Here is a 12,350-nt window from a genome sequence, read left to right as displayed (position 1 = left end):
CACACACACACACACACACACACACACACACACACACACACACACACTATAAAATATTAGGTTTTACCATCAACTAAAAGCTTCTGTGCAAATTATTACAACCCAGATTTTCTAAAAGATCAAGTAAGAGGATTCTTAGAAGTTATCTGAGCTGAGAATTCGGCTATACATTAGTAGTATCACAATTTTTAAGATAAAATTAGTTAACATACCAATATACTTAGAAAAATACTATTCAAATCTGTTTATGAGATCATTTAATAAAATAATTTAAAATGGCAAATTCTGAAGTATAAAATTCTTATTTCTACGGTCTACATCCTAACACTACTAGTTCCTTCCTTCCACCTTACACAATGTCCACTCTTCTCTAAAGACCTTTCTTTATAATGTTTTAATGTCCCACACTTACTTTTTTAAAAAAATTTTTATTTATTTATTATGTATAGTGTTCTCCTTGCATGTACACCTGCATTCCCGAAGAGAGCACCAGATCTCATAGATGGTTGTGAGCCACCATGTGGTTGCTGGGAATTGAACTCAGGACCTTTGGAAGACCAGGTGATGCTCTTAACCACTGAGGTACACTTACTTTTTTGCTTTTTAAACTACTATTCAAAGTTCAGCTCAAAGGTCCTTTTGCAGGGAAATGTCCCTGTTACAGATCAAGAAAAACATCCTCATACATTTCCTTAGCACATTTGTCCCTCTAACAGGACTCATTATATCTAAACCCTTATTCACCAATTATTAGGAACTCTAAAGACAGGAACCATGATTCTCTGACTCAGCACTACCTAGAAAGAAGACAATTTAAATACCAGTTGATGTGTGAGGCAGGACAGAAAGACAAGAATTTATAGGAGGTGGAGCACCTCATCCCAGAATCCAGCTGAAGCCTCTTACTGAGAAGTCAAACTTTTAGCAAAATAAATGTTTGCTGTGAAGGCTGTGGAGAGATAATATTCCTTTCATATATATAGAGAGACATTTTATGTTAAAATAGCAAGGAACAAGACTAAAGGCCTGAATATATATGATCTTGGGTAGGACTTCATTCCTGCCACAGACATTTTCTGGGAATCTCAAAAATTAAAAATAAATAGATTAATTTTTTTTTTTTTTTTTAAAGATCCATACAGACTCTACCTTGTCAACTTTAATCCTGTCAGGTGCTCCACAGGAACCTCCTTATGGTCATGTTTAGATTCCACTAACAACCCTTTGAAGACAGTACCTTCAAAACCCATTCAAGTGCTACATGTGACTGTTACAAAGATAATGAAGTGCTGCTCTCTGAAAACCCCACACCAGTGCTCTTGGGTACGCCTCACTTCCTAAGACCTTCATTTTCTCAACCTATAGGACTAAAATCTATATTAAAACATGTTGCGAGGGGCTGGAGAGATGACTCAGAGGTTCAGAGCACTGGCTGCTCTTCCAGAGACCCTGAGTTCAATTCACATGGTGGCTCACAACCATCTATGATGAGATCTGGTGCCCTCTTCTGGCGTACAGGCACACATGCTGGCAGAACACTATATTTAAAGAAAACAAAAAAAAGAAACTTTTAATTAATTAAAAACAAAACATGCTGCTGAAGCTGGGCAGTGGTGGTACATTCCTTTAATCCCAACCCTCAGGAGGCATAGGCAAATGGATCTCTCTGAGTTCCAGGCCATAGAGGAAGTTCCAGGATACCAAAAGCTACACAGAGAAACCCTGTCTAGGGGAAAAAGTGTTGCAGATTGTGGTAGTGCACTCTTTAATCCTAGTTCTCAGGAAGCAAGGCAGGCCACTCTCCGAGTTGAGGCCACCCTGTTCCATACAGCTATATACACACTGTCTGAAAGACTTTCAGAGGGCAAGAGAGATGACTCAGTAGGTAAAGGAACTTGCCACCAATACTGACAATCTGAGTTTAACCCCAGATTCCATATGGTAGGAGAAAACTGATTCCTGAAAGTTGTCCCCTGACCTCCATATGTGTACTAAGGCATGTGTACTCATGTGTACAATATAAATTCTAATAAATGTGAAATAATTTTCAAAAATATCTTTGGGGGCTGAAAAGAAAGCTTGGTAAGCAAGCATGAGGACTTTAGTTCAGCTCCCAACAACCGTCAAAAATTGGACATGGTTGAGCACACCAATGGAGACAGGAAGGTTAAGGCTTCCTGGCCTGCAGCCTAGCTCCAAGTTAAATGAGACACCATAATTCCAAGAAATGAGGTAGATAAAGAGCAAGAACCCAAAGTCTTCCCATGGCCTCAGTACACGTACATTCATAACCTTACACACAAACTCGCACGTGCACACGCACATACGTAGTCTTTTAATAAATCCCAACTGTGCTTGACACTAATTGTCCTGAAATTCCTTTCTGAGTTAAAGCTTGACAGATGTCCCTAAAAGATTAAGGAAACTCCTCAGGCTTCTGCAAGTGGCAGTATCAAGCTCTCTCTGCCTTACCTCTGCTGCTGCTGCTGCTGATGATGATGACGATGATGACGCAAAGATAGACTAACTGTACCTGACAGTTTAATTTTATGAATCAATTTTCTTTGGCATGATCAAACTGGTTCCTAGAAGGTTCCTTCTAACCACTCGAGATAAGGAAGCTAATCACAGCTTTCACTTCAGTTCCTTCTAACAGACTCAAACCATGCCTATTTATTAGGACTCAAAGCATGCCTCTTTACTAGGTTCCTAAGTTTAAAAACCACCTAGTACACTTTTACAATTCAAAAAGTAAAAACCATTTTTTAAAGGGTTAACTTACCAAAATATTTTTCTTGTGCCGTTTTTCTTTTATATGTTTATGTGCTCCTTGGATGTTTTCAATGTGAATTAAGCAAAGTTTGCATAGATAACGGCAATTGGTATATTCTGGTGAACGCTGAAGAAACAAGTTTGAAAACACACTTTTTCAGTAAACAAGCAAATGACAGTCTATGTAAGTGAACAATTTTATTATATACTGTAACAAACCAGACAGGCACAGAGTGGCTGCTGATATAGCTCAGTGGTACAACACATGCCCAGCATGTGGGAACTCGTAGATTAGACAGCCACTAACTGCAAGAAAGAAAACAGGTAAGCACTGCAAGAACATGTGCTTTAGTGAGTGACCAGGACTTACACACTCCACAGATAGCAAGCTTTTCAAAATGGCCATCACAGGAATTAAGTACTAATTCCAACCTGTGTTATGAAAACGCTAGATAGGCTGACTACTCATTCAATATCATCTTGCTTCTTAAATCTTATTCCAATGTTGTCCCCAAAACCAAGTCCAAACTTTAACTCTTGGTCTTTCTGACTACTCTAAAAAAATAAAACGTACCCTTATAGTGAGATTTCAAATGAATGGATCAGCACTACTGAAGACAATTTCAAAGGCTGAGCTTTGAAAATGCTCCAATCAATCACAGCATCATGAAAATAAACAGATAATCTCTTGAGGTAACCACTCTGAAGGAACAACAATTTGGGCAAGTTAAAATACAAGTCATAGTACTTCACTCATAATTTTGTTTTCTCAAATTAATAAAACAGTAACTATAATAATTATTAAGTGCTTGCTGGGAACCAGATACTTTGCTAGATGCTGCATACAAAATTGTCATTTTAATTCTTAATAAGCTGGTAAAATTACTAGTATTTTCAGTTAATGGACATGAAAGACATGGAGCTTAAGACATCACATGGATCTGATAGTACTGAGGACATAACTTCACTTCATACATATCTGAATCCAAAGTCAACATTTTTTACAATAAAAATAACAAATATAACAAAATACATACACAGATTAAGTAAAAAGAAAACTTTAAAATGCTGATTTTTAAAGCACTACTTCTAATGCCTTACACTAAAACTTTAATAATACTTAGTATTTTATTTCAGATTAATCTTCAATATTCAGTGCAACTCCTGACCTTAAGGGTTCTCTCATCTGGGAACATATATTCTGTTTTAAAGGATTGTATTCATTCATATTTCGTGTGTGAGCAATTTGCTTACACGTATTTCAGCGCAGCACATGTGTGCAGCGGCCCCAGAAGAGTGTCCAGATCCTCCAGAGCTAGAGTTACAGGAAGCTGTGAGCCATAATGTGAATGCTAGGAACTCAGCTCAGGTCCTCTGTAAGAAAGGCAAGTACTCTTAAACCCTGAGTCAGCTCTCCAGCCTCAATAAATGGTATTCTTTAAATAAGAAACCTGCATCAGATTTAGCAACAAACCTACCATAGACTACCAAAAACAAACTCAACATTTATAAAGTACTATTAACTTTTAACACTGTCAGAGTTCTCCATTATACTGACAAAAAATTTAAATCTCAAGTATTAAATTCTTTCCCAGAGACAACAAGCAAATAAATATATAGCTCTAATCTGCATTTTAGAAGAACCATTTGTTTTCTAAGAACAGGAAAGACCCATTCATAGTCAGTCATTAGCATACTGCAATAATCCAGAAAGGAGGTAGCAAAAGCGGCAGAGCAGTTAACAGAAGCTGAATTTAGGGACTGAAAATATTCATACTTAACACCTATAAAATCAAGAGCACTGATGAGGTCACTTAGGCAGTCATGAAATCTGATATATAAAATGGTAGCAGATGAAGCGTGTAGGTTAGTGGAGCAGGGAGGAACCCAACTTCCTGTAACTCCGAGCGAGAAGACAGAATGCTAGGATGGTATTTCACCTGACGGCATATCACAGAGGCCTATAGAAATGTCTATATTTGTGTAACAATTAAAAAACTATTTTACCTGGCTTTACATAGCACCTGCTCTATACTAGATTTCATACCAAAAACTTCACTTGCATTATCCTAGCCAACCCAACAGTTCCATGGTCTAGGTGTATGTATACACGTGTGCACACGCGTGTGTATTTGGACATGTGTGGGCCAGAGCATGTGTAGAAGTTGGAAGACAACCACAGCTGTCATTCCTCACCTTCTACCTTGCTTGAAGGAGGGTCTCATGTCTACTGAGGGGGCTGACTTGTGAGCTGGGTGTCTTACTGTTCTCATCAGCTGTCAACACAGACATTACCACATCTGGTTTTATGTGGACTTAGCAGACCTAAACTCCAAACCTTAGGCTAGTGTGCTAATCACTTTATCCACTGAGCCATCGTCCTGACCCTAAGAAGGTTTTATTTTTTACCGCCTTCATTTTACTGATGAAGAAACTAAGGGATGAGAAAAGGTTAAGTAGGAGGCTAAAGAGATGGCTCACAGGTTAAGAGCACTTGGCTGCTCTTACAGAAGACCCAAGTTTGATTCCCAACACCCACATGACGGCTTACACTGTCTTTTTTAACTTCAATCCCTGAAAGTATACCATCTTCCAGTGTCTTGCAGGCACCAGGCCCCGACATGATGCAGACACACACATGCCAGCAAAACACCTGTACACATTAAGTAAAAAGAAAAGATGGAAAAAAATATTTTAAAAAAGGGTTAAATAGATATTGTTACCTACCAGTAAAGTGACAGTGTTAAATCTGGTCGCTGCAAAATTCAAATGCTTTATAATATGCACACTAAACTCTAATTATGGACCAACTGCTACATAGTAATAAAATATGGGACAAAAGTACTCACAAGGATTTCTTTCATTAATCTAGGTATTTTGTTTTTCTAAACTATATAAAATCATACTGTTACCTTCATTCCTTTCTTATTGAATAATGACCTACTACTTCTTTGTATACTTATATATAAACATCTTAAATGTGTATTTCTCTGTAGTTTGATTTGTGATGTTTCAACATCTAGTAGGTTTTTGATGTTTTTTTTGCTAACAGCTATGGAATGTGTTTCTGTTACAGTAGCTTTTATTCACCTGAGGTAACTATCATCTCTGAGGCTCACTGCCTCCATCTGCTAACCCAGGCCTAGTCCTGGAAGCTTCTAGCCTCTGTACAATCTAGCCTAGGCCTAGAATGTTTTCAGTCTCTGAGACTTACTGCTGAATAAGCTCACCCTTTCTAGTTCTTAACTCCAGGCTCCTTGGTTCAACTCAGCTGTTTTGGCTCAAAATCCTCTCTAAGCTGACTGATTCAAATTGGTTCCTCTCAGTTTCTCACTGAATTGCTCTGCTTGGCCTCAAACTAACCCTAGCAATCTGTTCTAATCTTCTGGCTCCTTCTCACTCTCTGGCTAGTCCTGTCTTTGCCTGTGTCTAGCTTGTTTTCCCTTCAACCCGTCTCTGTAAAGCTCTCCTGGTAAAACTGCCTCTGAATTCCACAAACTGCCATGAACTGCCATGAACTCAACTCCACTGCACTGCACTGCCTCTCAACCCACTCTCAAGTGAATTCCCTAAACAGCATTGAACTATATAGAACTCACAGATCTGCATGCCTGTCTCCTGAGTGCTGGGATTTAAGGCATGTTCCACCAAGCCTAGACAGTAAGCTTTTCTTTACCTAAAACTTGCTCATATATATCAGGCTGGCCTTGAACTCAGAGATCCACTTTCCTGTCTCCTGGATTAAAGGTGTGCCTGTATTCCAGCCAGATCACTCAGACCTAGAATTGGATGTGATCTCTTGCCATAGCAGCTATGTTTCCAGGTTAAGAAATTAATTAATTAGCACTCAGACACAAAACACTAACAGAACAGATTCTTATTTCTAATATTCACAAGGAGAAAAAATTTTAGCAAACTGTGTAGTAGTATTTAATAACTTGTTTTCAACAATCTAAACAGCTGATTAACTTTTGGAGGGACTGAACCTATGACCTTTTGTTTACTAGGCAAATGCTTTGCTAATGAACTACATTTCCAGCTATACTTTTAACTTCTAGTAAAAACAAGATGCAAATGTTAATCAATATATACCCAATGTCCAGCACAATTGGTGGCATGTAACAAGCACTCCATATTTACTAAATAAGAAAATAAATCAGTCAACAACTTATTTTATATCAACCAAAACAGTATTTTAGTAAATATTTTAAGCTTTGAAAGACAGTGAACATAGGGACTGAAGAGATGGGTCAGTAGTTAGTATTAATAGTGTGTACTGCTCTTGCAGAAGACCTAAGTTCAGCTCCCAGAATCCATATTAGGTATCTCACAACCACATGTAACTCCAGCTCCATCTGGTGCCCTCTTCTGGCCTCCAAGGGTACCTGCACTCATGCACATATTCCCACAGATTATATACACATTAGAAATTTAGTAAGTAGGAAGGCATGGTCATTCATTCATATAATCACAACAGTCAGGAGCCTCTGAGGCAAGAGCACTGCTACATAAGGTCCAGCCTGGGCTATAGTCATAGAATAAATAGGGAATGGAGGAGGAAGAAGAAGCAAAGAAAAGGGAAAAGCAGAAATAAGGAAGGAAAAATAAAAAGCAAGGAAAGGGGGGGGAAGAAAACAGTACATATTTTAAGCAGGCCATATGGTCTCACTGGTACCCAGTCAATGTTGTCATCACAGCATTGATGCATAGACAACATATAAAGAAAATGAGCATGGTTGTACCCCAGTAAATGTTTACAAAAAAGGGAGTAATAAGTACCCTGCCATATTCAAACAAAACAAGGGGGATAAACCATAGTTTGTTACTGCCTACAATAAATAAATGCCAACTTATGCCAGGCATAATGACACACTTTTAATCTCAGCACTCAGGAGTCAGAGGCAAGATCTCTGAACTTGTAGCTTACCTGATCTACACAGTGAGTTCCAGAGTAGCCAAGACTACATAATAAGACTGTCTCAAAAAAAAAAAAAAAGGGCGGGGATTATAAGTGTATTTGCTGAATAGGGATGGGTGCCTATGAGACATGAAATATTGCTAACACTCTGGAGAAAGTTATGAAGCACCTGCTTCTCCCTCAATAACTAACATGACATAGCATACTTTTTCAAGTCGGAAGATGTGATCTCTTTCCAGGCGTTCTTCTGCTTGCTTCAAGCCTAGCCTCTGCTCAGGTGTCAAAGCAGATTCATCTATCACCGTGGCATTTTCTAAATAGTCCATCTCAGAAGAATTTTCTTTGTTAGATTCTTCACTCTTCATTTTACCTAAAAAGAAGAAATTAATTAGTTACAATCAGTAACTCAGTTATCATTAAAAATTATTAATTTAAAAAATAAACATTAATTATGTGGGGGAGGATTCTTTCCTTACAAGTTACTTGGCTGCCCAAGTTGTTGGAACATGTTAAAAATATAGATAAAGTATATGCTTGGTGAGTTCATGAGATGGCTGGAATGGCTTAGTGAGTAAGAATAGTCGCCTCCAAGTCTCATGTCCTGAGGTCAATCCTCAGGGCTCAGACGGAAGAAAATATACTCCTTCCGTTTGTCATCTCATCTCCACATGTGCCTTGCACATACCCACACATAAAACAAGCGAATAAATGTAACCTTTCTAAAAAGCAGTGTGAAGACACAGATGGCTTAGCACTTATGTGTATTGGTGGCAGGCAGGCATGACAGCACAACCCTTGAATGTCAGCACTGGGTCGGCAGAGGCAGGCAGATCTCTCTGAGTTCCGTGAGTCCCCGAACAGCCAAGGCAAAACCTTGGGGTGGGGGGCAGCACTGGCTGTTTTTCACGGCTCTATTTCCAGCACCTACATGAAGCTTATACCCATCTGTAACTGTTCTCCCAGGGATCTGATGCCTTCTCCCGACCTCCATTAACAGGCAAAAAAGTGATACACCACACAAAACTACGTGAACAAAATAAGTTTGTTTGTTTGTTTGTTTGTTTGTTTGTTTGTTTTGGTGTGTGTGTGCACATTAAAATACTAAAACTCTAATTTTCTAAACAAAAAAGAAACAGTATTTATAAATGATACATTTCCTACCATAGGACTGCCTAGAACCAGACCCAAACGCTAAATAAAAATGTTATAGGAGGCTAGAGGGACGGCTCAGTGGCTACGAGCACTCGGTCGTCTCACAGAAGACTCAGCTTTAGTTCCAGGCACCTACATGGCAGCTAACAACAACCCGCAACTTCAATCTCAGAGGATGTGACAATCTTCTGGTCTCCAGAGGCAATGCACACGTATGGTGCACAGACACACACAGGCCAAAGATCCATACACAAAAAATAAAACTTTTTTTGAGACAATATCTTTACATAGCCCTGGCTGTCCTAGAACTCACTATGTAGACAAGGCTAGCCTCAAACTAGTTGGTTAAGTCATTGCACTCAGCTCAATAAACCTTTATTTTAATGGTATAAAAACTACAAATATCCAAATGTTACTAGGTAAGATAAGCGCCTCAGTTTTTTTCCTAAGAAAGGGCTTCTTGGGACTAAAGATACGGCCCAGCAGTTAAAAACACTGACTGTTCTTCTAGAGGTCCCAGATTCAATTTCCAGTAGCCATAAGATGGCTCACACTGCCTGTAATTCCAATTCCTGGGGATCTGACACACTCTTCCAGCCTCCACAGGTACCATGTGCTGTACAAACATATATGCATACAAAACGCCCATACATATAAATAAAATGATTTTCATTAAAAACATGTTAAAGAAAGAAAAGGTCTCAGTCAGCTTTGAATGTGGAGATACACCTATTTCTGCCTTATGAGTGCAACAGCGCAGCCCGCATGGTGAGTGGTAAGTAGTAGGCAAAAACAATGCACTACGTGGTGTCTGGAATTATCTCCTACTATTAGGGAAAATTCCAGTGACTTTTATTATGGAACTGTAGAAGTTTATTTCTATAGTTCATGAAAAAGAACAATAAGACAATATAATATAACCCTCTGCTATAAAAAAATATGTATAACTTTCTGTAGCAAGGGCTAGAGAGATGATTCAGCAATTAAGAGCACATACTACTCTTTCAGAAGAACCAGGTTCAAGTCCCAGCACCCATATCAAGTGATTCACAGCCACCTGTAACTTTAGATCCAGGCGATCCAACACCATTGACCTCTAAATGTGTGTGTAAGTAGTACACACACATTTATGTACATAATTTAATTTTTTTTAATTAAAAGAAGAAAAGAGTCCTAAGCCAGTTTGAGTTACACAGTTCAAGGCCAGCCTGCACTACACAATGTCTTAAGAATATCTAAATAGCAGAGAAAGCCAAAGATGTAGCTCAGTGGCAGAACACTTGTCCTTGTACAGTACAGACAGGAAAAGACAGATCCCTACTATCAGTAAGTAAGCGGAGCACGGGTTCACAAACACCCACTGAGCTCGGATGTACACAGCCTTTATCCCAATAGACAGGCAGACAGGTAGGCAGGCAGGCAGGCAGGCAGATAGATGTTTTGCTTATTTCTATTTTCAACTTTTTATAATTAAAGTGGTTCAACCAGAAATGTTTATAGAAGAACATTAACAAAGGAAAATCCTGGCCCAAATGGTACTTGTGAAAAACACTGTGTATTTATACTCACTCAAGTCATCTGATGTGTCTTCAATCCCTGAAGCACTGTCATCAGAATCACCAATGTTCTCTGTCTGTGTCTGCTGCTTCTGAGAATGGGCTACGTTTTCCACAGTCGATTCTTCTCCCCGTAGAGCTTCACTTCTCCTTTTGTCCACAGAAACAAAGGAGCCTGTAAGTTTTTTCCCAGTCTGTTGTGAGTCTGTCTGTTTCATGTTTTCTTTCAAGAGTAAACCGGGTGCATTTTCTGGTTCTAAAGGCGAGTTGGGTATCTTTTGTAATTTCATCTGAGAAATGGGTGCATTTTCTTCTTTCCTCTGTGAATTAAGTGCTTTTTCTGTTGTTGCTCCTACTGTAGTACAGGGTGTTTTTACTGGTAAAGTAGGTGACTTTGGTAATTTTTCTGCTTTTGCCTGTAAACTAGGTACCTTTTCTAATTTTGCCTGTGAAGATACCTTCTGGGCTTTCATGGGTGAATTTGGTAACTTTTTCACTTTGCAATGACTTTGATCTCGAAGTACTAACCCCAAATCTTTAGGGCCTGGAACATTGGCAGTATTTACTTTACATGATTTAACTTCTGTTTTTTCTATACAAATATCATTTTGCTTGGTTTTCTTACTACTATTTCTATTCAGAGAGCTGGTCCCAATTTCTGTCACAGACTTATCATTTCTAGGCTTCAAGGTTTGATTAGTTATAATTTTAACTGCTTTGCTTTCTTCACAAATAATATTCTTCTTTGGTTCATGATTTTCACTTTTAGAAGTCTTAGGCTCTTCCATTATTTGAAAATCTGGTTCTTTCCAATTTTGATACTGTAAAATAGCAGATCTCAGGTATATGAACTGCTCCAATCTAGTTTAGGCAAATGAACTGCTCCAATCTAGTTTAGGCAAGCAAACTATAGGATTTAAAAATAAAAATAAAAATCTGTTATTTATTTAACACAATTTAATTATTAGACATTTTTTAAAACTTAAAATTTGTTCTCAAAACTAAAGAAACATTCTTCAGAAAGCTGAATGAAAAAGGCTTAAATCCCCATTCATCAGGAGGCAGAGGCAGCCAGGCTAAATAACTAGTACAAGGCCACTCAAGACTACAGAAGTGAGACTGTCTCAAAAAACAAAACACCCACAAAAACAAACAAAAAAATAACTTCTACAAAAACAAAATTGTTTTATATTACCCAGTAAGAATTTCCACTAATAGAAAAATAAAACCTGAAATAATATGCCTCCATCATTGTAAGGAAGTGGAAAACTGAAGACTTGCGGAATTTCAATCTCTGTGCACTGTAAGGAAAGTTATGGAGTCCTCAGCATTAGTCCTGCACCCACATGACTTCCTACTAAACATGCCACAACCTACTTCAAACATGACAATCACCCAAAGTAAGAAGAAATGTAAATGAATTCAAGTAAATAAACTTTAAAATCTGTTATTATTTATCTGTTAAAAACCACAGAATGAACACCACCAAGTACAAATGCTGCTTAAAACTATGGACTCTGGGGACTAACTATTGGTCTAGAGTCATCAGTTGTAATAAATTTATCACTGTAGTGCCAAGTTTTGGTGGTAGGCTATACACATGGGAGGCCAAGAATTAGGTGGGAACTCTATTTTCTGCTCAGTTTTGCTGTGAACACAAGAAAGTGACAGTAAAAGAGACATTAAAATCAACCAGAGCTTATTTTTTCTCTAAAAAATTTTAACAAAAACAATTATACTGATGAAGAAACATTAAATTTACAAACTATATACAAGGTAAAAAATTGTTACATTCTGTTGAAGCAAATCAGAAATAGCTTATGTACTATATAACAGGAATTGTTTTTAACTGTTTATGAAAAAAAGTCTACCAACAAAATCAAATTCCATGGAATTAAAAGGTATTATCATCTTTGACTTTTTACTGGGTAACATTACTCAATTATAAATCA

General features: G+C 38.0%; 1 protein-coding gene across 8 annotated transcripts in view; it reads right to left on the bottom strand.

Annotated features, from left to right (window-relative positions):
• The window catches only part of Tut4 (terminal uridylyl transferase 4), an 89,747-nt gene extending 78,466 nt beyond the window's left edge, over positions 1-11,281 (bottom strand). For all 8 annotated transcript variants that reach the window (XM_055628706.1, XM_055628707.1, XM_055628709.1 and 5 more), the window contains exons 1-3: positions 10,412-11,281; positions 7,897-8,060; positions 2,783-2,899 (exon numbers count right to left, since the gene is read on the bottom strand). In XM_055628706.1, the coding sequence (XP_055484681.1) occupies positions 2,783-2,899; positions 7,897-8,060; positions 10,412-11,186 (1,056 nt within the window). In that variant the 5' untranslated portion in view covers positions 11,187-11,281. The remainder of the gene's footprint in view (positions 1-2,782; positions 2,900-7,896; positions 8,061-10,411) is intronic.
• Positions 11,282-12,350: the final 1,069 nt, after the last annotated feature.

The sequence above is a fragment of the Psammomys obesus genome, unplaced genomic scaffold (genome assembly GCF_907164565.1).
Source record: "Psammomys obesus unplaced genomic scaffold, mPsaObe1.curated_primary_1811, whole genome shotgun sequence".
Classification (NCBI taxonomy): Eukaryota; Metazoa; Chordata; class Mammalia; order Rodentia; family Muridae; genus Psammomys; species Psammomys obesus.
The sequence above is the reverse complement of the archived record's forward strand: the minus strand, read 5'-3'. Positions and strand labels throughout refer to the sequence as shown.